The 25,221-nt window shown below is 43.9% G+C and overlaps 1 protein-coding gene across 1 annotated transcript in view; it reads right to left on the reverse strand.

The window, feature by feature from the left end:
- LOC146175629 (lysosomal aspartic protease-like) overlaps nucleotides 1-22,946 on the reverse strand; it is a 30,982-nt gene extending 8,036 nt beyond the window's left edge. The window contains exons 1-6 of the mRNA XM_084580847.1: nucleotides 22,912-22,946; nucleotides 20,782-20,863; nucleotides 16,442-16,559; nucleotides 14,490-14,650; nucleotides 10,880-11,142; nucleotides 7,583-7,727 (exon numbers count right to left, since the gene is read on the reverse strand). Of these exons, the coding sequence (XP_084436973.1) occupies nucleotides 7,583-7,727; nucleotides 10,880-11,142; nucleotides 14,490-14,650; nucleotides 16,442-16,559; nucleotides 20,782-20,863; nucleotides 22,912-22,946 (804 nt within the window). The remainder of the gene's footprint in view (nucleotides 1-7,582; nucleotides 7,728-10,879; nucleotides 11,143-14,489; nucleotides 14,651-16,441; nucleotides 16,560-20,781; nucleotides 20,864-22,911) is intronic.
- Nucleotides 22,947-25,221: the final 2,275 nt, after the last annotated feature.

Consider the following 25,221-nt stretch of genomic DNA (forward strand, 5'->3'; position numbering starts at 1 on the left):
TGCGCATCTCCCTATTTTTGCTCAAGCCACACATTGCAGTGTGGCGGAACGTTAATTTGCTGCTTTTTTTATTTTTCAGTGCATTTATTCGTTTAATTTATTCCTTTTAGGCACATTCTAGAGGCCAGGTAAGGTACCACGCTTTATATAAAGGCATTCTTGGCGCGCTCACAATGTATCGGTCCTGTTAGTCGGTAGTTACTGGTGGACAGGGCACCAATAGGAAAGAGCCACTGTGGGCGTATTCATACTGGTTTTATATTGAGAGCGGTACGTAATCAGGGCACCGAAAACAACTATACAATGCACTGCGACCTTGGAAGTGCGAAAAAACTATTATAGCTATAAATACCACTGGAAACTGATAGACAACTAACCCATTAGCAGAGCATGCCGGCCCAACTGAAAGGGCGAACGCAGCATGTTTTATCAATGGAACTAAATCAACACATGTCATCATAACCTCTTGTATGACCCAAAGGTATGTTATGGGGCCTTTGTTATTTTTGGTCTTTATAAATGGTATTGTCCACTAGAATGCAAAATGAGGTTATATGCTGAAGATTGTGCCATTTACAAGAATGTAGAAAATAATTGTGATGTTATCAGTTTGCAGAATGATCTGAACAAAATTCATATTTGATGCACTAAGTGGAGCACGTATTTGAATAGTGCTGTTAACTTGTGTAATTCACCCGCAAACGCTTTCCTGTGTGATCTGTCTACAATTTGGACGGACTACGTCTTGAAAAGTTCCAACATCGCCAGTCTCTCGGGACCTATCTTTCAGAAAATTTAACATGAGACAGACATATTTAGTACTTAACCTGCATGTCATCCCGTATGGTAAACCTCGTTAGACCTATTTTTTTGTAAGGCTCCCCAGAATGTAAAAGAACGGCTTTGCATAACAAATGTCTGTCCGGTACTCGAATACGCTTACGCGATATGGGACCCTCAAAGCTTTTGGGTTCTAGAAAACCTTGAACGTGTCGATAACGGCACTGCAAGATTTGTTTCTGGTAATTATAACTTCCATGGCAGTATTACATTAGTTAAAGAAAACCTTGGTTGGAAAACGCTAGCACACCGCCGATTAACTGCAACATTCGAACTTTTTTTTCCGAATTTACTCCGGTCTCGCAGGAACAAAAAAAGAAAAGAACTTGTACATTGTCCCCAGTTCATCTCTAAACGATGAGATCACGAGCGTAAAGTTCTTTAAATGCGCTGTCGAACAGACATCTACCGTAATTTATTTTTTTTTCTCATGCTTCCGCACACTGGAATAGGCTTTTCAAGAGCATTGGTGAATGTAAAACGTGTTCAAGTTTTTCATTTTTTCATTCTTTATTAGAGAGATTTAGCATACCGTGATCCGCGAACCGCCACCGTGACCCTCTACCGCTCGTGGGCGGGGCGCACAAGCTGATTGGTTCCGATGCGGCAGGTCAATGTGCAGACATCGAGTATGTGGCGCCATCTATCGGCATCAAAGTGATCTGGGCATGCGCAACGGAACGCGCGGTGGCGGATCACGGTAGCGGATCGCGGATCACGGTGTGCTAAATCTCTCTATTGTCACACAGTCTGCCGTAGACGCATTTATCATCCCGTTTACTTCATTTCTTTGGGCTAGCATTGCGCTTCAGCGATAGTGTACCCTTTCCATTTACTGTGCTGTGAATTTCGCACCGAGGCGTCCTGAAGACCATTTGCCGTCGAGATGATATACCGATGTTGCGCATTTTGCTATTTTCTTGCTTTTACTAAATGTGCTTAGATATTTTAAGTTGTTATCAAATATACATTTAAGACATATTTTCCTCCAATAGTCCCCCCCCCCCCCCCCATCTGCAATAATGCCCTTGAGGTGGTGCAGATACTTGTATAAATAAATGAATACATAAAAAGAACATATTTTATTTTATATAGATTTTATTAAGCTATATCGTTGGGCTTTGGATACTGGCTTCATTATATTTTGTAGCCTTCGTTCTCCGCCGCGAAGTCGGATGCTGTGTAAACGAAGAAGGCATTTAATTACTGTATCTGTTTTGGGGGAAACGGAGAAGCTAAAGAAGGCGGGGGGAAAACAGAGCTGTTTTGGGGGCCACTAGAAAAATTTAGGCCACCTAGGGTTCTTTAAATGGATCTATTTTTAGCAGAACATGAAGGTCTTGATTTTAAGCGCTATTAATGTTTTCTAACTTCACTCAAGAGCAGGAATCAGCCATCTTTTAATCATTTAAAAGAACCTTACGGACGTAGGAAAATATAGTTGAGGGCTTTGTCCAGTATCTAAATGTGAAACAGCTCAATAAACAGAATGCTGCACACTTAGCCACCCGTAGAGGTGCACTCCCCGTCGCACTCTTGTTAGCAACGCCGTTAATGTTCAGAAGAAAACGTGCCTCCGGGCCGCTCTAACTAGCAGAGGAGAATTTTCCGTTTGTTATTGTTGTTGCCTTTACACCTGAATGTATCATTTGCAATGTGTGCTGCTGACAGCTGCTTTTCTTCGACATTTGTACAGACTGCTTCAAAGGGTCGCTATGAAGCAAGAACTGCGAAGAGAGTCGAACGAAATGGCCTGTAAGCAAAAATAACTGAAGGCGTAGACTCCCCTGGAATTTAGTGTACCTAAACTTGCGAGAACACGCTACTGCTTTATTACAATGCATTTCATATTTGTTATATTGTCGACCTCAAGATTAAGTGACAGTTTTTTCGCAGTCGGATGTGAAATTCCAAGCGAGCTCGATATAAAACTCTGATCATCCAAACCGCACGAACATGTGATCCAAAGGTAGCGCGTCATGCTCAGAATGCAAGAGTCGTAAAGGTCTGTGTTCAGACATACCTAATCCGCCCACTTTAACAGAAACGCCCGAATTGGCAGCCACAGCCAAATCAGTCATGTCATGTGGTCCTTTTACGTCAGGCAACCCTGTGATCAGTCACTATGCTGTCATCCAAGCCATCAACTTTCCACATGGCAAGATCATGCCGCTGACTGCTCACAACACTGACGCGGGATTTCCTGCCTAATGAGGTCGCGTTAATATTCTGGCGTTTGACAATTACGTTAAGTCGAGATTTTCGACAAAAATAAGCGGAATTAGACAAATAGAAAACGCAACCAACGAGCGTAGATTTTCTCACTGTGTTACTCCACAAAGTAGTTAAGGCATACTTAGCCTCAGTTATGGTCTCGGCTTCAGTTCTGCATTTATGTTAATTTACTATGTTTCGAGCCGCCTACTACGAAGAAACGAGTTCTTTTAAATAACTGAAGGCCTATATGAGCGTTTTCAAAGCAAGCGCATTGTGAAAGCATGCAAAAATAGGCGGGAAAGCAGAGCAGACGCGGCCTAAGTACGCTTCGCGAGATTCGCTGTAGATAGCGCCGGTATCAGCATGCGCATGGTGTATTGTGTTAACGTTAAATGTTTTCTATTAGCGTTGTACAGGTTAGTATTGTAGTGTAAACTTGATGTAATAATAACGAAACTTATTAATCCGCCTTTTTCAAAGGCCGCTTTGCGCATGCGCGGCGTTCTCCTGCGTTGAAAACGAATCACCAACCCTGAGTTGCGCATGCCCAGTTTTCAACCGCGTCCCAGAGGACGCCACATCTTCTGTAAAAGGTGGATTGCATGATATTCTAGAGTACGATCTGGGAAGTTTCTGTAGGGACTATATTCTGCTGCGCAGTGAGCAGGTACGTGTCGGCTCTGTTGCTTTGAATGTACGTATAGCCACAGAAAGGTATCTCCAATTAAAGTGGCATTCGGCTATGTAAGCATCACTGGGACTGAGAGGTAAAGCGAAACTCAGTGATTTCATCAACATATGTCCCAAAATGATCGACCGCCCAGTTATATCACAAGGCTTGAATACATATTTTTACGCAGCCAGCTGATATGGCACGGTAGCGCTCATTATACACTCGTTGCACTTTGTGTTGAAATTGGTATGAATCAGATAAATCCTAGAATATTCTGAGACTGTGCTGCTAACTTAAAACGAAAAAAAAGGAATGGAGGGGGGTCTTATATTTACGCGCATTACACGCAGAGGGAACCATCACTCGGAAAGGATTATATCTCAGCACAAAGCTTCAACTGTATAGCCTGGTTCTCAAATTAGTGACTTTATTCGTTAAAGTTTCAGACGCAACATTGCACGGAAATATGTTTCGTCTTGTTGGTTGTATATGCACACCTACGGGCAGAATATTTAAGATAACTCATCAAAGTCGATCAATAGAGGAGATATAAGTGGTGGACGTTACGTTTCCAACAAAGAAGTTGTTGACAGATTAATGAGCATTCATATTACGTGAGAGATCTGAAACATCCAGCATATGAGTCATATTCTTAACCAAGTGATTGTGTTGCCTTCTGTGCATGCACATCTCCAACAAGATGAGCTGCCATTACAAGGCGTACCTCTGTCCAATAATAACGGTATTTAGGTACATTATGAAGACAAAATTACCGTTTCACAGTTTATTGCCGTCACACAATTCTTTTTGTGCTGTCCTTTTTCCTTATCAAAACGCCCATAATTGTTTTGACAGTCCTGAAGTTTAGCTGTATACTTAAGTGAACTCCACCACACGAAGCTAGCTCATTTTATTTTATCGAGAGGTTACCACAATATGCCCCCTACTATAACGTGAAAGCTCGTGTTAAAGCTCGAAACAACAATATTACATGTAAAGCTTACCTTAGGCAACGCCTCTTGTGATAGAGGACTATTACCTATACCTGGTCGCTGATTTTAAACTAAGCCTCTCCACGCTGATGCAGTGGTCAGGGCAGTCGACTGCTATGCCCTAGGATGCGGAATAGAATCCTGCCCGAGGCGGCCGCTTTTCGATGGAGGCGAAAAGCAAGGCGCCTGTGTGCTGTACGATGTCAGTGCACGCTAAACAACCTCAATTGATTGCAATTTCTGGAGCCTCCGACGTCTCATAGTCTGAGTTGCATTAGGCGTTAAACCCCACAAACCAAACGAAATCATTTTACATTTAAACTAAAGGCTAACTATAGACAGATTGCGTATCAGTCCATAGGTAAACGACAGCAACAAAGTAAAAGGCAACATCAAAGTTCTCTGTAAAGCTGAAATGCCATTGATGTGCTTGGTGACACCAGCCATGATTGGTTCTAGTTAAGCTGAGGACAACGCAGAGGGCTGTGGAACGAAAATGGTAGGTGTAACGTTAAGAGACAGGAACCGCGCAGAGTGGGTCAGAGAAATAGCTCCAGTAAATGACATTTTAATGGAAATCAATAAAAATAAATGGACATAGGCAGGGCACGTATTGCGCACAAAGAACTACCGATGGTCGCTTAGTGTAACAAATTGGATTCCAAGGGAAGGAAAGCGTAACAGGGGCGGAAGAAGGTTAGGTGGGCGGATTAGGTTAAGATGTTCGCAGGAGTCAAGTAGATGCAGCTAGCACAGGACCGGGTTAATAGGAGGAGCATGGGAGAGGTCTTTGCCCTGCAGCGGGTAAAGCCCGGCTGCTGATGATGATGATTATTATTATTATTATGAATGACTGCATATGACTGGTTAAAGTTGGGAGAGCTGATAAGTACTCGAGACTTCGAACAGCGGTGAGAACGAGCTGTACAGAGGGGGGAAAACTTCGGACGAGCATCCTGACAATCTTAACTTTGTGCAGTTCGAGGACCAGCCGACTTTCTTGCTGACGGATTTATCACTAACGCAGGTTCTAGGCCTATTTATGCCATGCGAAAGACAGTTCCCGAATAGACAATGAACGTTACACTTGATGATGAAAGGATACAGAGGCAATCGGGAAAGTACGATGCAGTGACCACAAGATGGTAAGGTCCCGAATTAGTCTAAATCTGTAGAGGGAACCACCAGGTTAGAAAAACCTGATTGATTTATAGGAAAGGGAAGGCGCGGTAACTGTCTGACTTGTTTTCTGTGAACACCTCAACCGCGCCGTAAGGAAAGAAAGGAAGGTGGGAGTGAGAGTGGAAAGAGAGAAAGATGAGCCATAGTGGAGGGCTACGGAGTAATTTCGACCACCTGGGGATCTTTAACCTGCGCTGACATCGCACAGCACACGGACGCCTCTTCGTTTCGCCTCCATCGAAACGCAGCCACCTAGGTCCCAAACAGATTAGTAAGAAGTTCATCATAGAATTAGAGGTGAGGGGGTAAACATGTATCAATGTCATGTTTACGGCTAGCACGGCCCTATGCTTCAGTACGCCCCGCCGGGGTGGTGCAGTGGTAAGAGGCCCGACTACTGTGCCGGAGTACCCGGGTTCGAACCAGACCTCGGCGGCTGCGTTTCGATGGAGGCGAAACGAAGAGGCGTCCGCGTGCTGTGCGATGTCAGCGCACGTTCAAGATCCCCAGGTGGTCGAAATTACTCCGTAGTCCTCCACTATGGCTCCTCTTTCTCTCTTTCTACTTTCACCCGCACCTTCCCCCTTCCCTTACGACCTGGTTGAAGTGTCCACAGAAAACAAGTGAAACAGTTACCGCGCCTCTTCCCTTCCACTAAATCAATGCTTTTGTACCTAAAAACTGTGGATGCTTGGGAGTGAAAGTGGAAAGAGAGAAAGGGGAGTCGTAGTGGAGGGCTACGGAGTAATTTCGATCACCTGGAGATCTTTAACGTATGCTGTACGATATCAGCGCACGTTAGATTCCCAGGTCGTCAAAATATTAACCGTAGCCCTCCACCACGACTCCCCTTTCTCTTTTTCCACTTTCATTCCCTGCCCCGCCGGGGTGGTGCAGTGGTAAGACGCCCGACCACTGTGCCGGAGTTCCCGGGATCGGATCCCGGCCTCGGCGGCTGCGTTTCGATGGAGGCGAAACGAAGTGGCGTCCGTGTGCTGTGCGATGTCAGCGCACGTTAAAGATCCCCAGGTGGTCGAAATTACTCCGTAGCCCTCCACTACGACCCCCCTTTCTCTCTACCCACTTTCACTCCCGCCTTCATCCCTTCCCTTACGGCGCGGTTCAGGTGTCCACAGAGCAAGTGTGACAGATACTGCGCCTTTCCCTTCCTATGAACCAACTTACTTATTTCATTCCCACAGGCATCCACAGAGCAAGTGCGACAGATACTGCGTCTTTCGTTTCTAGTGACAGAGTCGGCGGCGGCCACCGGCTGCTGCTGCTGCTGCTGCTGCTGCTGCTGCTGCTGCTGCTGCTGCTGCTGATGATGATGATGATGATGATGATGATGATGATGATGATGATGATGATGATGAACGACTACATATGACTGGTTAGAGTTGAGAGGGCTGATAAGTACTCAAGACTTCGTACAGAGGTGAGAACGAGCTGTACAGAGGGGGGCGGGGGGGAACTTCAAACGAGCCTCCTGACAATCCTAACAATTTTGCGCAGTTCGAGGACCAGGTTTCCTAGCGATATATTCCAGCCGACTTTCTTGCTGACGGATTTATCCCTAACGCAGGTACCAGGCCTATTGTTTATGCCATGTGAAAGACAGTTACCGAATAGACGAAAAACGCTCATCAAAGTTTTGTGTTAAGGAAATAAATTTTACCATTCCTTCCGCAGTCTTGGTTGCGCCAAGGATACCATTGATGTGCACGATGTCGGTACCTGGCCCACGGATGTACGGGTCGGCAGGGGCAGTCCTAGCTGGGCACCCGTCGATGCAAATCTGCTCCGTGCCTCCGATTCTGATTCTTTGGACAAAGCCCGAGTGAAAAAAGTTAGAACCAATCAGTTGCGTATTTGCACTCATCTGTTGCTGGAGTGCCCGTGTTTGAAAAAAAAAATTAAAAATGAACAGGTCGGCGCCTCTGACTGCAAGTGAAATACTCGAATTCACAATAATTGTGATTGCACGAAACAAGCACAGTGCTGTCAAATACAGAGCTGTACGCATTATTATAAAACAATTACTCCTTTCTTTCCTTCTTTTTTAGAATTTGATTTCACAACCTGCCGACCTTAGGAATCAATAAAAGGTCAGCAAAAATGTTCCCTCTGAATTGTGGTAGCCAGTTATTTTGTGCTTTGTCTCTAGCAATAAATATAACATTGCATGTGGTAGGTTCTCTGCGTGTAAGCGAGCGCTACGTCACCTCTAACAAGAATCTGGGACCCCATACCGCAGCCCACTTAATAGAGAGATTTAGCTTACTGTGATCCGCGATCCGCCACCATGACCCTCTACCGCGCGTGGGCGAGGCGCATAAGCTGATTGGTCCCGACGCGGCAGGTCTATGTGCCGACATCTTGTATGTGGCGCCATCTATCGGCGTCAAGGAGATGTGGGCATGCGCAGTGGAAAGCACGGTGGCGGATCACGGTAGCGGATCGCGGATCACGGTAAGCTAAATCTCTCTATTATCCCAGGCTCTATGGTAACCGTCCAGGGTTATATTTAATTAGGCTGAAGGTGACTGTTATAGTTATTCGACACCTGATGCATCACATTTTGCATGTTTATCGCTAACTTGTGCTACAGGTAGGGGATGGAAGCAATCACTTGCGCTCGTGCACGACGTCTCTAGACTTGTAGAGAATAGTAATGTGTAGGGAAAAAACTTAAAATTTCTATAAAGGAAGCACTGACCAGTGAACCATTCCCTCTCGGAAAGATGTGAATCATAAAAGGCCTGAAGTTGGCATTGTTCAGTTGCAGTTGTACATTTTCGACAAATTCTATTGTCATTCCATGCAAATGATAAACCTTGAAATCCGATCTGTGCAACTGAGTTGCGGATCCGTTTATGGAAATCGGAGCTCACTTACTGGCGCAAGTACGCACGACTTCCGCATCGTTATCTCAGAATTTCAGACTCACCCTTCGAGCTGAGTGTGTGCCAAGAATGCATGCTTAAAGACTTTCCACATGTGTGGTGTTAAGTCAGGATCGGAAGCGCGTTAAGGTAAAGAATGTTCTTAAAGCATACTTCACATATCTATGCTTTGAGCCTAAGTGCAATTTATCTGTCTTATACGGTTCATTCGCACAGCTGACTACGAGAGACACGCGAATGCTTTTCAGGACCTTTCCTGAAGCGTCAGAGTACTGTACGCGCACTCTGCAGCAAGAGACCAAAACTCGTCCCCGGAAAGCCAGCAGTGCTTTTTGTCTTTGCAGACTGTAATAAGAAGGCATATGTAAGACAGCCCTCGCGTGAAAATTGTAATAATTCCTTATCACAGTGCCCGAAGCGAGGGAGAAAGCCGGAGGAGGAAAAGGCTAGTACATTACTATATTTGTGCATCCACATCAGTAACTGTGCGTATTGCGGTAGAATGGTAATGTACTCTAAGCGTCACTGGCAAATTACAGGGTACATAACTGTCACAGCTTTGGTAACGCTTTAGTCATTTTCACTGCATCACCGTACGTTTCTTGTATCCAAATGCTTAGGGCGTGACGATGACGACATGACGATGTCGACATAACGGCAAGCTCATAAAGAACGTAAATACGTTGAGTCATTATTAGACGTCGCACCTGCGACACTAAGAAACGCTCCGTCCGAGTAGTTCACAAATAGCGGCGTTTTCTGCATGATAGCCTCATAGTTTATTGACTATATAAAACTTCAGATTGCTACTACCAGTGAAATAAATCTAGAGAACACCTGAGTTCCACATTTAAGGGTACGACGCTTAGGTTCCCGTCTGTATTCACCTTTGAGGTTCATTGTTCATGCGCACATTATCTCTGTTTTCTTAAAGGAAAGCTGAGATCTCTCTCTTTCTTTAATTTCGCGATTTTCATTTTACAATATGAGAAACTTGTATATTGAGGTCAACAAGTGGTTTTCCGCTGCCTTTAAAACATACGACGTAATCGACTGTTAAATTCTCGACATACTTCAGCCTTCACCTCAATGCATCGCAGGAGTACGCAGGAACTTGACAATGATGTCATAACCGGTGCCATTGCAAAATTCCACTGTTTTAGTTCTATTCCTTATCTGAGTCGCCCGATGCCACCAAATAACGCTTCTCGGCCTCTTCATTCACTGACATCAATTTTTTCCTGTGTACAAACGTTTATGCTTGGCGAATGCGTCATCTCCCCAGATGAAGTCATCATCTGTTTCCCTACTCGTCACCGGCGCTGCGTAGAAGCCTGAACGTTGGAATAGTTTCATTCAGCGATTACGTCATCAATTAAAATGCTACAGGTATATGACTTGCCATGATTTAACATTAACCTTCACATATTCGACTCATTGAGTTCTGCTGAATTCAACAGCAGCTTCAGTTGGCATTTGATTATCCATCCCAAATTTTCGCACCTTCAATATATCACACATTTCTACTAGCATGCAATATTATGCTAACAAGCTATCCAGTTATCGGTTGTAAGCCACCGCCCGGCCTAGATATAAATAGCCACTTTAACCAAGCCATATGGACGTGCTAGCGTGGCCTACAGGAGTAGCGCGCCAGACTCGCATCAAGAGCCTAGGAAGAATAATTGATACCCCACACTTTCACCTCGAATGAACTCCCCAAGTTGGAAGTTCCTCACAACAATCTGACATCTTGTGCTATCATTCCGCCAAACAACCTATTGATGAATCGCTGCTCGGAACCTCGGCCGTGTCGCCGACTGCCGACGTCCAAATCCATGTCCTGTGATTTTTCGCTCGCAGCGCGACAACGCTGGATTTTTTACAGAGCGGGGCTTCTAATGCTGTCGCATTAACCATTTGGCGTACCCCCTATGCGCTTATGTTTTCCCCCTGCTTTCAGGATGCACGCCTTGACAAGGACAGGAAATGTTTTTTTTTTTTTTTTCAGATTAAGTCAGCTTAAACTGAGGATAAAGTATTGAGCAATCCGACTGGTATAAACTTACGCTTGTAGGTTGAATATCCAGTTTCTATCCTGCACTTCAGTAAAGATAAGGGACCCATTGTAACGGTTGTCGTCGACGTCACCAAAGAGTGCTTCGCCTCCTTCGTGGCTGAAGAAGAAAGCCAGAAGGGGCTTCGTGATCAGGCCGCGCTTAATGAGGTTGGCGAACAACGAAAACCGGCCGTGATCCAGGCCGATGACACCGTCAAATGGCACACCATGATAAGGATCCCTTGTGCCGCCGCTGGACCTGAAGCTTCGGGTCTGAAGAAAAAACAGTTGCAAGCAGCACTACGGTTTCAGATAAAATCTTTCTGCAAAAGAGCGAAATAATAAATTGACTAAAAAGTTGGAGAAACGTTAAACATGGCATATTGCTCTACTTTCAGTAATCCAGTGACGCCAATTTTGCTATGTGTAAAGTAGTGTAGAATCCTGTCTTTTACAGCGAATCAGTAATTTGTTTCGCGGTTCCACCATTAAATGTGAGGTGGCATAATTTGCGACGTGTTCCTCTTAAATTATATTCGCCTTAATCGTAACATGATTCAGCTCTTCCCCACTAAACCTTTCTGGATTTTGTCCCCGGAGTGACGCGAAAGAAGCAGCCGATGCTGCCCTTTTGTTATGGTGAATTCCAATCGCAGAGCAGGAGCACTTCCAGAGCAACGTTTTCTGCTCCTTTCGGAGCAATTGTCTTCCAAACGCAGATCCGGAACACGGATCGCGTCTTCCAAACACAGAACGGGAGCAATTGCCGAGCAAGGGTCGCTCTGCGGAGCAGTCAAAACTGCTCCGCCGAAATCGGGGGAACCGACCGGAAGTTTGCGTGACGTGACTTTCCGAGCGACGCTTGCGCATGCGCTAGCTAGCGCATCCATTTTCGGTGGCTCGCCGCGTTGGCAGCGTTGGGCTGGTATCTGCAACGCGCCGCTCCATAGCAGACGATCAGTATTTGCCGCCGCCATGGATGGTGATTCGCGTCGCGCTCTTGCGCTCGCTTTGCTTGAGGACAGCGAGTCGGAGAGCAGCAGTTCCGACTCATCTGTCGAAGAATCAAGAATCACCTATTTATATGTCCATCGTCCGTGTAAACTCAAAGCCACGCACGTTACAGCTCGGCTCTGGAAGACTGCAAATGTTCGGTACGTGAACCGAAGTTTTCTTCCATATTAAAGAAAGTGCTGAAGGAGTCTTACCGTGTGTGTCCACGCTCGGCTCTTCGAGCAAGGAGGATATAATTGCGTAAACGGCTGGTGTAACCTCCATATCAAAGGGAAGAAAGGCTGCAGGCTTGCAAAGCAGACGACGCGAGCGCACGAAAAGCGCGGGCAAGTGAAAGGAATGCTCCGGCCGGAGCAAGAGTATTCGAAACGCAGAGTCTGGGAGCGTGCTCTCCGCCGGATTGAGGCGTTCTGTGATGGAGCGTGCGCGTTGCTCCAGTTCTGCGATTGGAATTCGCCATTAGAGACCTCTGTGGGGTCACTGTGAGAGGGAGGGGACGAAAGCCGCGCTACTCACCCCTTCCGAAGGGAGCTATTCCGAGAACTGTTACCAATACATGTGTTCCATTCTAATATCGGTCTCACGTCCCCATTGAAGCACCTCCTGGTGACGTAATAAGGTCTTGTTTAAACGCTAGGCCGCGCACGGGATACGAACGGGGAGACCGCCATCGACTCGGGCAACAGCAGGTGCGTACTTTTTTACCTCCGGGTTTCCCGCCTCTGGCCGGGACAACACCTCGGGTTGCGAGCGAGCGCACCTTGTATGCTTGCTCAAGACCAGGCCTGAAAGAAATCCAGCGCCTGTCTGTGGGAGTGCCTGGTTTGGCACGGTACACCGTCACAGCTGGCCAGTGCCGGTGGCGACGCGCGTCGAGCCATCGAAGTGCAATGTGGGTCGCCGAGATGGCCTCCGCGCATCCCTAATCCCCCCTAATCCATCGCTTTGACCCTTTGGTTAGCTGTGCGACCTGAGAGCACCCTTAGGCCCGCCATGAACGCGTGAGCAGCTTTTCGGAAGGGCTGGGACAGGTTGGTAATTCGTTGTAACTCCGGAAGCTGAATGAGCACGTGTATTGTCTTGTCCTGCGTTCTTCCAGCGCTATGCTTCCTGGGGAGCCTTTGCCTTGTGCGCGCGGCGCCCCGCCTTCGTGTGCTGCGCCTAGGCTACACGTTGTAATGAAGTAGGGGGTGAGTGCAATGTTGTAATGCAGTTGCCTGTATAACAGACATTTCAGCTCATCACCTGCGCCTTCCTTATTTTGTAGCGAGAGCGCAGGCCCGCAGGGAATGCTGGCTGTGCCCTCGGCTTGCTCTGGCTCGAACACGCTGTATGTGGGTAAGGGGACCACATACCATCTTACGACAACACCAATTTGAAAATTGTCCTACGACCACTACAAATCTGGGGAATCATTTGGACTTCTGTATGCTTCAATAGAGGCATGAGGAACACTTCCTCGGTATTACAGACTTTACGAATAAGGGAGTAATTACTCACTGTCCTCCACCCAAGCGCAGCCGTACAGCGACAAAGGAAAGCTATACAGCTTTCTCAGAAACTTCGTAATTAAAAAAAGTACGTCCTGATCCGAGGAACCCTTAGAATTAGAAGTCTACTCCACCTTGGGGGATTCCCCTAAATTATTTGACCAGACTTTACAAACGCATTTGAGAGACTGCGGACATTATAAAGTGTGACAGCACTAAAGGTTTGGTGTTGCAATTATTGTGTTAATGTTTTTATACGATAGAATAGGATTTAGGCTTGTTGCACAGAGTTATGTCACAGTCTGTTGCTACATTGCAATGCGGATTATCCTATAAGGCAGCAAAAACCAAGTAGCGTGTCCTTTAGCGCACTCCCTTGAAGGTGCACAGAATTGTCTCCAGGCACTGGGGTAGATTTTTCCACCGCTAAATGTACGGAATGCTATAGTATTGACATCATAGGTATATTAACTTCTAAAATAATATTTCTTCGACGCAATTAGCAATGAGAAGAAGCTGCAATGCCGAAAGTTGGGCGAGTTGGTTAACATTCATGATGGAAAATAGCGCGAAAGTACACGAAGGGCGGAAGGAAGTAATAGCGCTTGTCCGTGTCTTACTTCCTTCCGTCCTTCGTGTACTTTCGCGCTATTTTCCATCATGAGAGGAAGCTGCACTAGGCATTTTGTCGTTAGGGAGTAGAAAACGTTAAAGTGCCGGCTGAACTCCTATTAATGGCTAGATATTCGCATGTTTTCAATGAAAAACCTCCTTCCATTGACGACCATACGTGTTCTGTGTTTTTATTGGTGAATATCTACCCCAGATATTTGGAGGGAGTGCCGTGACCTAATAAGAGCACATGCTACCTTCTTTTCACTCCCTCATGCATGGGTTTGTTCATGATTAGAGTGTGTATTAGTAAGTGCATTAGCCTTCATGTCTCCTGGTGGAATGGCCGTTGGTTCGCTGGAACCGTTGTTAATAATTGCCAACTGTTCTGCAATACCAGACAAAGTGGCAACAGCGCCTTCTTAGCAATGTTTCAACATACAACTTTGGGATCACCCACCGGCATAATGTGAACAATTATTATAATAAAAGCCAATGTATTACCTCCATGATGTAGGACTCTTCCACTGTCGGACCATCTCCTAGTTGAAGATTGTCTGTTCCAATGATGCCGAAAATGTCCCAGGTATTAAAGTCATCGATAATATCGGCAAGTGGCCCGTTGTAGCTTGACGAGTGGACGTGATCGAACTTCGAGTGATTTCCTGGAGGTAAAGATGGGGGCACTACAGATTACAGTCATATCTATTAACAGAAAAGTGTTATTTTCAGCAGAGCACATATGGTCGGCTGAACCCACACAGCTTTGTAGAAGTAAAGAAAATGTTTCTCTATGGTAATACGATCTTGTAAATAATTCAGGAGCGCCTGACGACTTGGCTTAATTTAGCTATAATAGTATAATTTTTTTTCCTTCGTTTCCGTGGAAAATAACTGTGCTAAAGTTCGCGTCCTGTGGTATGCCTCTTTTTATTTGTGTATTCTTTCTTAGTGGAGTATCGCAATTTTCGGTACCCATCCGAAAACTATGCAAGTTTAAAATTTTAAAGTTTGCAATTTGCTGAATATCTATATATGCGAAGTAGACAGCACAGCTTATTTTTAACATTACAGAAAAACTGAGCATGGTTTGGCGAGTGCAGTATACAACTTTGATTTTGTTAGGTACAAGTGCGGTTACACGCTGCGGCAGCTACGCGACTTAATCCGGGAAAGGATGGAAGCGCAGTTTTGTGAGCACTTCGGGGGAGCATTCAGGTACTGTTATAAATTTTGCAAGCAAACAATGGCAACTTTTTCCGCCCTTGACTCTTCGCTGAGGCGATACATCTCTGTCGGCGAAGAACTGTCTTGTAGGATTTGCGCTGCGGGGTTCTGGAGCTGAGTTTCAAGCAGTTTTCGATTTTTCTAGGCATCGCAGCGGATGAAGGAACTGAAAAAGTGGCAAGCCGTCACAGCGCAGAAAGTCGGGTGTTTGGATGACACAGGTAGACCACCTCTGTTTTCCAGGAAACGGCATGGTGCTATTTTGCTTTTGCATACTTCGATTTCAACTACTAGGTTGAAAATTGTCGCTCCTGATTCTTATTGAAGTCGCGATCGGTAACGCTGGTACAATTGTACCTGCTCGTAGTTTAAGCTGCAATGAAGGTGGCGGCATTTTATTTCTTCCCGCCTGCTTTTTAAGCTGTCTCGTCAGTGCTTGTTTTCACTACATCCTTCCAGTTTATAACACGCAAAAAGGAAATAAAAGCTGAGGGGCGCGATAAGTCCACATCACTGCCTCCGTTTAAGCCTGAAAGTTGGGATACCGCAACGGGAAAGATGTAACATGCGTCCGCTTTATCTATTCGCATCGTCTCGCCTCCAAGGACACGCGCGAGCATTTGCTCGCGAAGTATACAGAAGGGAGCAAGTTTCTTTCGAAGCTTACGCGGTATATTCTACAATCCAGCGAAATTTTACAGCTGGTGTCTGGTTTCGTGGTCAGTGCTTCGGTTGAACCGAAGCTGCAGACAGTCATAAATATAAGAGCGCGAAATCTGTATACACAAAGTAGTACATATAAAGTATTTACACGAGCTGATCGGATCCGCACCATGCACAGTGGTCCAATGCTAGAAAACACTCTGCTCATCCGTGTACTTGCATAAAAAGGGCGTAAAAAGTTTATAGCAAAGTAACCACCGGTAATTTGTGCTGTTTGAAAACATTTATACAATTGCGCATGTTTGTAAGTACCTTGCCTTCCCCGTTCCCGTACAAATGGAAAAATAGAAGTCAGAATCAATTGCAAGGTTACGTTTTGTAAATGTCGACTCATTATTTCTCCAAATGCGCTATGCAAGCTGGCAGCCGGGAGCATTTTTCACAGCTTTCTTGCCCAATTTACCATGGAAATCACAAATTCAGCTCGGGCGAACATATATGCGTAAACGTTCTTAACTTACGTAGCATCCACCGCAAACTCTGTAAAATATATTACATGTACTTACGACAGAGTGGAGAGACACGGCAGTTCATAGAAGGGACCCAGGCCACGCCAGCCGTATCAAAGGCTACTTTGAATGACTGCCACGGAGTTCCGACCTTCAACTCGGCGTAATACTGCACCTGTATGAGGAAAATATCTTCGTGTTAATGGTCGGTTCAGCTGTGCCGGAAAAGTATTGCTTTGGCAAGTATCTTTAGGGCTTCGGCTGGTGATGAGATTTTGGGCTATAATTAGGCATTCGGTCGTTGCTGTTACCCCAGCTAACAATCTCCACGTATCTTTGGATCACACTACAATTATTTAAATACAGTCACAATCGAGTCTAACCAAATTAATGAAATCAAGTTTTTGTTAATGATTAAGAATGTAGAATGACGTGCCAATTTCTACATCGCCGTAAAATTTAATTATCAATGAGTGACACCAACTCCTTTGGAAACATTCAGCTCTCAAATAAGAATATTTATAATTCGGAAGAATTTTTGTTGTACTCCCAGGGACTTCTTCAGACCGGAGTCTAAATAAAGAGAGCGAAATTAAATTTGTGCGCGGAGGGTGTTTTTTGACGCTTACGATTCGTGAGATTCGCAAAAAAACTTGTGGCATAGAATTTTGACTGCCGAGCGCAAACCGTGAAAGAGTATCCATCAGTGTGCGCCAGATTAAAGTCTGGCCACTTGCGGAGTACCTTGAAGTAGGCATGAACGTTGCAAAATCTATCTCTCAGTACTTCAACTAGAGTCGGGGTGGGGGAACCGAGCTGGGGGGACGGGGAACCTCAAAAGCGGCTTCAAGTAGGGAACCTGTCTCAGAAGTCGGAGACCCGACAAACGCATTGCGGTGGTGGAATGATCCAAGGGCCGAGGGCCGCATTTTCGGCTAAGAGCGAGTGCTCGCCCTCTACGGAGGCCCATATGGGAGCTCGACTCGAACTGTCTGACAGTCAAATCCTACGCTGCCCACATTCCCCTCCAACTTCCTATAACCCTATCCTAATTCCTATTTCCCATTACCCTATAACCCATTCCTTCCGCTACTTCCCAGGGGAGATACGTGGGGTCTCCCCGGGCCCGCTTCCTCGGCTGTGGGTCGCTTTAGTGGTACCTCCCCCTTTTATTTAATAACTTCCAATCAAAAACTGTTGTCTCTTTGACCTATTCATTTATTTTTCGAATTGCGGAACTTTCTCTCCCCGCGATACATTAGTGGTGCGGGCGGAGTCTGACTTTGGACTCCATCTTACCTTATGCCCTCGACCGGCTCCGGAATCATTTTCTAAATCCTTCGTCTTGCGAAAGCTACAATTCTGATAAAGAGCTAACGAGAGTTTCACCTGTAGCTTATTAATATCCGAGATCTCCAACGATGGGCGGTGTACGATAATTTCGTTTCTACATATATGTGAAATAAAACATGCGTTATTCAGCAAGAGCGATTTCGTGAAAGATGTCCAACGCTGTTGAGAGTTATTGATCTCTGCTCCAATACAAAGCAAAGTCAAATAAACGCGATTCCCAACTCAACGAAACTAAAGTCTTAAACAACACTATCTCCTAGCTAAGTAAAACTCGAGAGTTGCAGAACGTCGCTAGGTTCATGATTTTTTTCCAAACCTGCCTAATCAGTAACGGCAATTGATTTTTAGTTTTTTAGTTCGAAAGAATCTCGTAATGTGCGAGGTTGAATATTGTTTTAAAAACCACCAGAAAGAAATGTTCGCACCAGACTATCAGTTCTTTAACTAAGGTTTTCTCACCCCATTTGAAGCATAACTCGCTCTACAAAGAAGGCTTCCATGGAGCAGCTTGTCACATACTCTCTAGGCGTGTCTGAGGGAACGAAATCCGTCAAAAATTAGAATCATAGCTATATTGTTATTTAATAATTAGCATTATTATTCATTAAACTTGGAGAACAAAAGACACTGTACTGGCCCAACTAGAATATTAAAAAAAAATCTCTCATTTGGATTCACTGGGATTGGCCAATTTGGATTTATTATTCCTACTTTAATTAAGCGCTGACCCTGTAGTATATACGACCGTCGCCGTATCACTTGTTAGTTTCAAAATGTGTTTCCAAGGTAGGACGTTTTCGTTCCAGGTATAGCAAAACACGGCAAAACAGGTCAACTCCGGGGTTTTTTTCACATTCGAATATTGTAGTGAAACTTTTACCACAGGTTCTTCTCTCCGTCCTGACGCATTCTACAAAATTTGGGTGCCGTACGATAATCCGTTCACGCGCAATACGGCTTTAAAATGTGCCGTTTTCATGGCTTAAGTTGAGAGTATTTCTGCGGGCAACACTGAGTTGCGGACGTCACAAACAGTATACAGGCCTTAATGTCTACTTCCCGCGTGATTATGAAATTGTGAGGTTTATATTGAATTACCTCCGACATTTTATGCAGTGCGTCATGATTTCCATACTTTATTTTCACCATCAAACGCACGTACGAGTGTTTTTCTGATACTGAGTGTGACGTCACCATTTCGTCAAATGTGACGTCGTTTCTGGCCGTGAAATCAGTTTCGGTTTCGATTTGCTGTTTTTTTTTTTTTTAAATACTTCTAATTGGAATTTTGGAAAACGTTTTTTGTGTTGGAGTCAGGACGTGCCGAGGAATGTAATTCAATTAAAAACACAAAATGATGAAAAAACCACCGGAGTTGCTCTTTAAGTCAGTGTCAATCATCGTGGTACCCTGCCGCTACACAGCCTGGGCTGGGGTAAATCTCTCACATAACGACTTTTCTATACCCTACGCAAAAGTAGACTCCGACGGAATTTTTAGAGGTGCTTAAATAAAGTCATAATAGGAAGGGGGGGGGGGGGGGGGGTATTATTATAATACAGACGCCGATTTCTATATGTGTGATATTTGTTCATAAACTACAGTTCAACCTTAAAAATGACTTGTACTATACAAAAGCGCAAGAACTTTGTTTGTTCCTCAGGTGGTTCAGTGTAAAACCTGCCAGCATGGCCTAAAAAGCTAGTTATCAGCGTCTAGATCAGTGGAGAAAAGCCCTATAACCTCGCTGCTGACATTCATGGTCTCCTCAAGCGTTCAGGAAATATCGCTACCATTACGCTGTATTGATTAAGAAAAGCTGCCTCGACTTTTAATTGCAATCAGCCGGTGAAACGAACTAAAGCTGCAAAATAGCGGAAATGCATCTCCTAAACTTCCAAGACAAACAGGAAAACCTTGTTCATTACAACTTACCTTTATTGTTATCTACGCTACCTGTCTTTTATGTAGAGCTTAGCGAGTAACCAAATCCTATAGAGTCGCAGCTCCTTTTGAAAGCTAAAATGCGGGATAAACTAAGATCAACTGCTCCTCCGTAGCACAGCATCGAAATAGCAGGTCTTTTGCACTACGGGCCATTGTGTGAAATGCCAGTGCCAGAAATAACAACGAATGCCTTCACGAACTATGTTGTGTATTTTTTGTGTGTGTTTGCTTGCGCATATTTCTCAGGTGAAAAGTTTTCTAAATTACGAAAACTATGGTCTCCGTGCTGAGTGCCCAGTATCGAATTGAATGCATTTTTGTAGCAAACTTTTCCGTAATGGAAGGCAATGGAGTCATCACCTCTTTAAAATATGCGAAAACGCACTTTATTTTGCCTGTCTGTAACCAATTTAACCAAGTTTTAATCAAAATACGTTATATTCAGCAAAATGGCAAAACAACAAAATTTTCCTAATTTTTGTTGTGCGCGAGGAATTCCCCAGGGTTTCTACAGACGTATTTACGCTTTCACAAGCTCAATCTAATGCTGGCCACAGAATCATAATGAAATTTTAAGGCTTGTTTTTGTCGCATAAAGCTACTTCATGCCTTCAAGTTTAAGAAAAAAGGCCTGAAAGTTCACACATCGCACCCTTTGCATGCCAAAATAAGTTACCACAAATTTTAAGTTCTCTAACGTTGTCATTATAGCTCTGTCGACAGCAGCGCAGTTAGCCTGTATGGGCTACATTTCTAAGTACTTTCAAATCATAATTCTTAGTATCCACGTTTTCTGATCATATATTGGGAACCGGCTTGAGATGAGTTTTTACGAGCAATTCATAACATGAACTTGACACAATCTTTTTTGTCGCTTAACACTAAGCAGACAGGTTTACACATGACTTCGTATAAGTAGTGCGCCTGATTGCGAACGTATTTAATTATTCTTTACTCTGGAAACAGTTCTTAAAGTTGTTTAGCATGACACAAACAGATCGTCAAATCAAATTTCCCAACCGCAGACCAAAGCGCTATTCAGCCTACAATTAAAACCTTAGCCAAAGGTTACCTCAAAACTCAGCAATTTCACTTACGTTGTGGTAGTTGACCAGCGGAACCCTGAATCTCCCTTGCTGGGGAGATGCATTTGCCGTTTCATTTTGAAGGTCTCCAGAACTGAAATTAACAGGAGCTTAGAGGTGGTTGTTCAGTTAACGCGAGGAGATGTTCAAGCAAGTAACTCGTTCAAACATGTGGTTAATAGCGCACCGCAGTACCTACCCTATAATGGTTCATAGAACAAAATAATTACAAGGCGCAAAATATAAATTAATAATGAAAACAGTAAATAATAAGAACAACATTATAGACAGATTCTAAAAACAGCGATCGTAAGGACCAAAAGTAGAGAATAGGTCATATGAAATTAGAATTGAACTTCAGGAAAAAGGGATATTTGAAAAGAATATCTTTGTCGCGGCAAGAAAAACAAAAGCTGGATCTAAAACAAGGCTTCCAGTGCAAGAGCTGAGTTGAAAATTTGGCCTACACACTGGAGGCTAAGATAACTTCGGCTTGCTGGTGGGCTATGAATGCACTGTGTGCTTAACTGCAAAGATCAACTTATTGCAATAATCTCTAGCGCCACATTCAATGTCGAAAAAGTAAGGGTCCATGTTGTTGTGGTTATGATGGCTAGATGAGGGCGCGCAAGGGGAAAAATGTCTCTTGCATCTGCTTACGCTCAGATTTGTTGAAGAATTGTTAACAAAAAAGTAGATCAGAAACTGGCGGCTTCTGTGAACGTGGCGCCAGTTTTTATATTCAACTTCTCTGGCCCACGTAAAGTGCTTCAATACGTTGCGCAAATCATATTAACTTTCCCTAGAGCAGCGTTTTATTGGCTGAAATTTTTTTTTTATTCCTACTCTTAGCATGAGTTTAACAATAAAATATTTGAGTACATAAATAATATAATTTTAATTTAGTCGTTTGTGAATTGGTTTTTTGCTTTCCACCCGGTGGTATGTGAAGAAAAAGTCACCTACTGTACAGCTAGAATCAATATGAAAGGGAAGCGCGTGGCCTCCGCACTTTGCAAAGCGCTGCCACCAACACAAGACCAGAATGGGTGGCACCGAGGGTATGTTCAGAAAGAGGGGCCGACCAAGCTTACTTTGGATGGGTCTTTACCACTGACTCTTATCAGCTGTCGGTGACAGCGCATTTGAAAGCGTGGAGGCCACGCGCTCCCGTGTGTTTCCTCATATTGCTTCTAGCTGTTAAGCATAGCGGTGTCCGAAGTGTAGCAGCAACAATGAGGCATGTCTATCTCAAGGAAACGTGCAATTAGCACACGAGCAGCAGCGACGGTGGTGATCGGACGCCCCCTTATCTGCTTTATTTTCGTCTTACAGATTTCAACGACGAACCCTGCTGCGCTGGCCTCAGGACGGCTCTAAGTGTGACGTCACAGACTTTTGCGCCAGTAATGGGCGGCAATACGCGGCACTCTTTTTTTCAATGTCTTTTTTTACTGATCTGGTTGGTCTCTGTGACCTCAGTAGTTCCATTAAGCTTGATGATCCTCATTGCTGCTCGTGTATTCACGTTAATCTCAGATCTGGCCGAAATAAGCAAGAAGAACTTGACTGTTTTTTCAGCGAAGTGGAAACTCGTTTCGATGTTGTTATGTTTTCGGAAACGTGGTTTACTTGTGACGTTTATGTTATGCCGACGTACAAGTGTTTCTATATGAATCGATCCATAAGAAGGGTGTTTCAATGTTAGTTTCGAATCTTATGAAATCGGAAATGCTGCCTGAATTTTGTTGCATCACGCCCCATTACGAAGTCTTGGCAGTCAAGTCTGGCACAAGGATATTTTGTGTCTGCTATCGTCCCCCGGGTAGCAGTTCTGCTGAGCTCTTTTTAATTCTTGATTCATTCCTAGAATTTGTTAACATGAACCAATATCAGTTAATTTTAGGTGGCGATTTTAACATTGACATGCTGGCCTAATAATAACACATCAATCGAGTTTAATACTTTAGTTAACGTTCACTCCTGTGTAAATGTCATCATGTCACCTACACGGATTACAACAGAATCAGAAACACTTTTAGATCTTTTCATAACAAACTTCAAAACAGATACCTTGAAATCTGGCACTATCGCTTATGCTCTGAGTGATCATATGCCAACATTTATATCTGTCAATCTCACTTCGAATTCCCAACGACAACCACACCAAACGTCATTTTATCGAGTTATAAATGATCGCACGTTATGCGAGTTCAAGGAACGCTTATCTATTGCTAACTGGGAACATGTTTTTGAGGAAAGTGACCCTGATGAAGCGTACGCAAAATTTTTAGAGATATTTACTGACATTTATTATGCTTCCTTTCCACTGAAGAAATTCTCCCAATCAAAAAAAAGTAGAAAACCATGGGTCGACAAAGACATGTTGCAGTTGATAAGAAAACGAGATAAACTTTACAGACAGTTTTTACAAAGTAGGTGTCCTGAAGCGCTAAAAACATTCAAAAACTTTAGGAACTTGGTCACAAAGCAACTTCGCGTCGCTAGAAAGCAGTATATTTATAACAGATTTAATTCAACTGGTGGACAATCTGATAAGGTTTGGAAGGTTTTAAAATCTATCTTTGATAATTCTTCCGAACCGACCACAAAAATTATTCATGAAGGGATTGAATTAAAGGGAGCCGACCTAGCAGATTCCTTTAATGACTACTTTCTTTCCTTTGCTGATACATCAAACGGCGACGTAAATCTGTCTAATGTGAGTGCCCGAAATAGTGAAACAATATTTCTAACACCGGTTACAATAAATGAAGTCATTACAGAATTTTTATCACTTAATAATAGTAAAGCTACAGATGCGTCAGGTTTCCAGATACAGCCCATAAAATTTACTATCGACATTCTTGCACCTTGCCTTGCCCATATCTTCAACCTATCTTTGGTGTCCGGCGTTTTCCCGCGTCTTATGCAAAGGGCAAAAGTCACAGTAGTATATAAAAAAGGAAACAAAAATGAAGTGTCAAACTATCGCCCGATATCAATCTTACCTGTGTTTTCAAAAGGCCTCGAAAAAGTCACTCTTAAACGGCTATCCTGCTTCACTGAAAGATATAACATTATCACTACCGCTCAATATGGCTTTCGTAAAAACAGATCGACTGAGTTAGCTCTCCTTGCTCAGAAAGAGTTCATACTAAAAAATTTTGAATCAAAAAACATGGTACTTGGATTATTTTTAAATTTTTCAAAGGCGTTTTACCTTGTTAATCACTCTGTGCTGCTTAAGAAACTGGATCACTACGGCATCAGAGGCATAGCTCATATGCTGATTTCCTCATACTTGCGACATAGCTCTCAGTTTGTTAGTATTGCCGGTGAATGCTCCCAGTTGAAAGCGGTAGCTTCTGGCGTTCCGCAAGGGAGCATTTTGGGTCCATTTCTTTTTGTTCTTTATGTTAATGATATTGTCAACATCGACAGCACTGCTGAGTACATAATTTACGCAGATGACACTAGCCTGTTTTTTTCGGGTACTTCAACAGCTGATCTCGCAAATCGAGCTAATAAAACCTTAAAAGAAATAAATACTTGGGCGGCTGATAGTCACTTAAGGATTAACGTTAGCAAAACTGCAGCAGTCATGTTTCACCCACGTCATAAACATTTTGAACCTCCTCTAATTGAATTAAACAATACCAGAATAGAATTTGTGCAGTCTGTGAAAACTCTCGGCGTTTACTTTGCAGCAGATATGTCGTGGAATGATCATATTAATTACGTAGTTCAGAAACTTTCCAGAACAGTTGGTATCATGCGCCGAAATTGCTTTAATTTTCCTACGTCAGTTAACATGTCACTCTTTGTTCTCTTCCATAGCCAACTACGGATGTATGGTGTGGGCAACAGCTGAAAATATTAACCAACTCACTGCCTTACAAAAACGTAATATATGCATTGCGTGTAACGTGCCGTATTTATTCCACACTGCAAGCCTTTTTCATCAACACAACGTTATACGAATGAAGTCCATGTATCACTATAGGCTGTGCTATAAATATAAACTCGCCATAATGAAAAAGGATGACTTCTTACTTACACTTGCTGGGTTAGAGCAAAGCAGAACTGTGTATGATACCCGCGCAGCACAACCTTGGCATGTTAAGAAATGCCGCACAAACTATGGCAAACAAATGTTGCAGCATACCTTACCGACCCTTCTGAACTATTTGTACTGCTCCGAAAATATAGATTTAATCAATATTTCTTTGAAAGAATTGCCCCAAATGTTCATGTAGTATTGTACTGTACAAGTACAATGCACTGCGTACTAAAAGTACATCTCTTTCTTTGTGCCGACGATGTTTTTTTTTTTTCCTCACATCTTGTTTGATGTATTGTATTCCGCCGCCGTCAATACTGCTCTGTAAGAGGAAGCCAGGACCTCTCAAGCTGTTTATACAGCTTTTTCCCTGGCTGTCCTCGCAACAC

Source organism: Amblyomma maculatum, chromosome 10 (genome assembly GCF_055883805.1).
Source record: "Amblyomma maculatum isolate TAMU_Amacu chromosome 10, ASM5588380v1, whole genome shotgun sequence".
NCBI lineage: Eukaryota > Metazoa > Arthropoda > Arachnida > Ixodida > Ixodidae > Amblyomma > Amblyomma maculatum.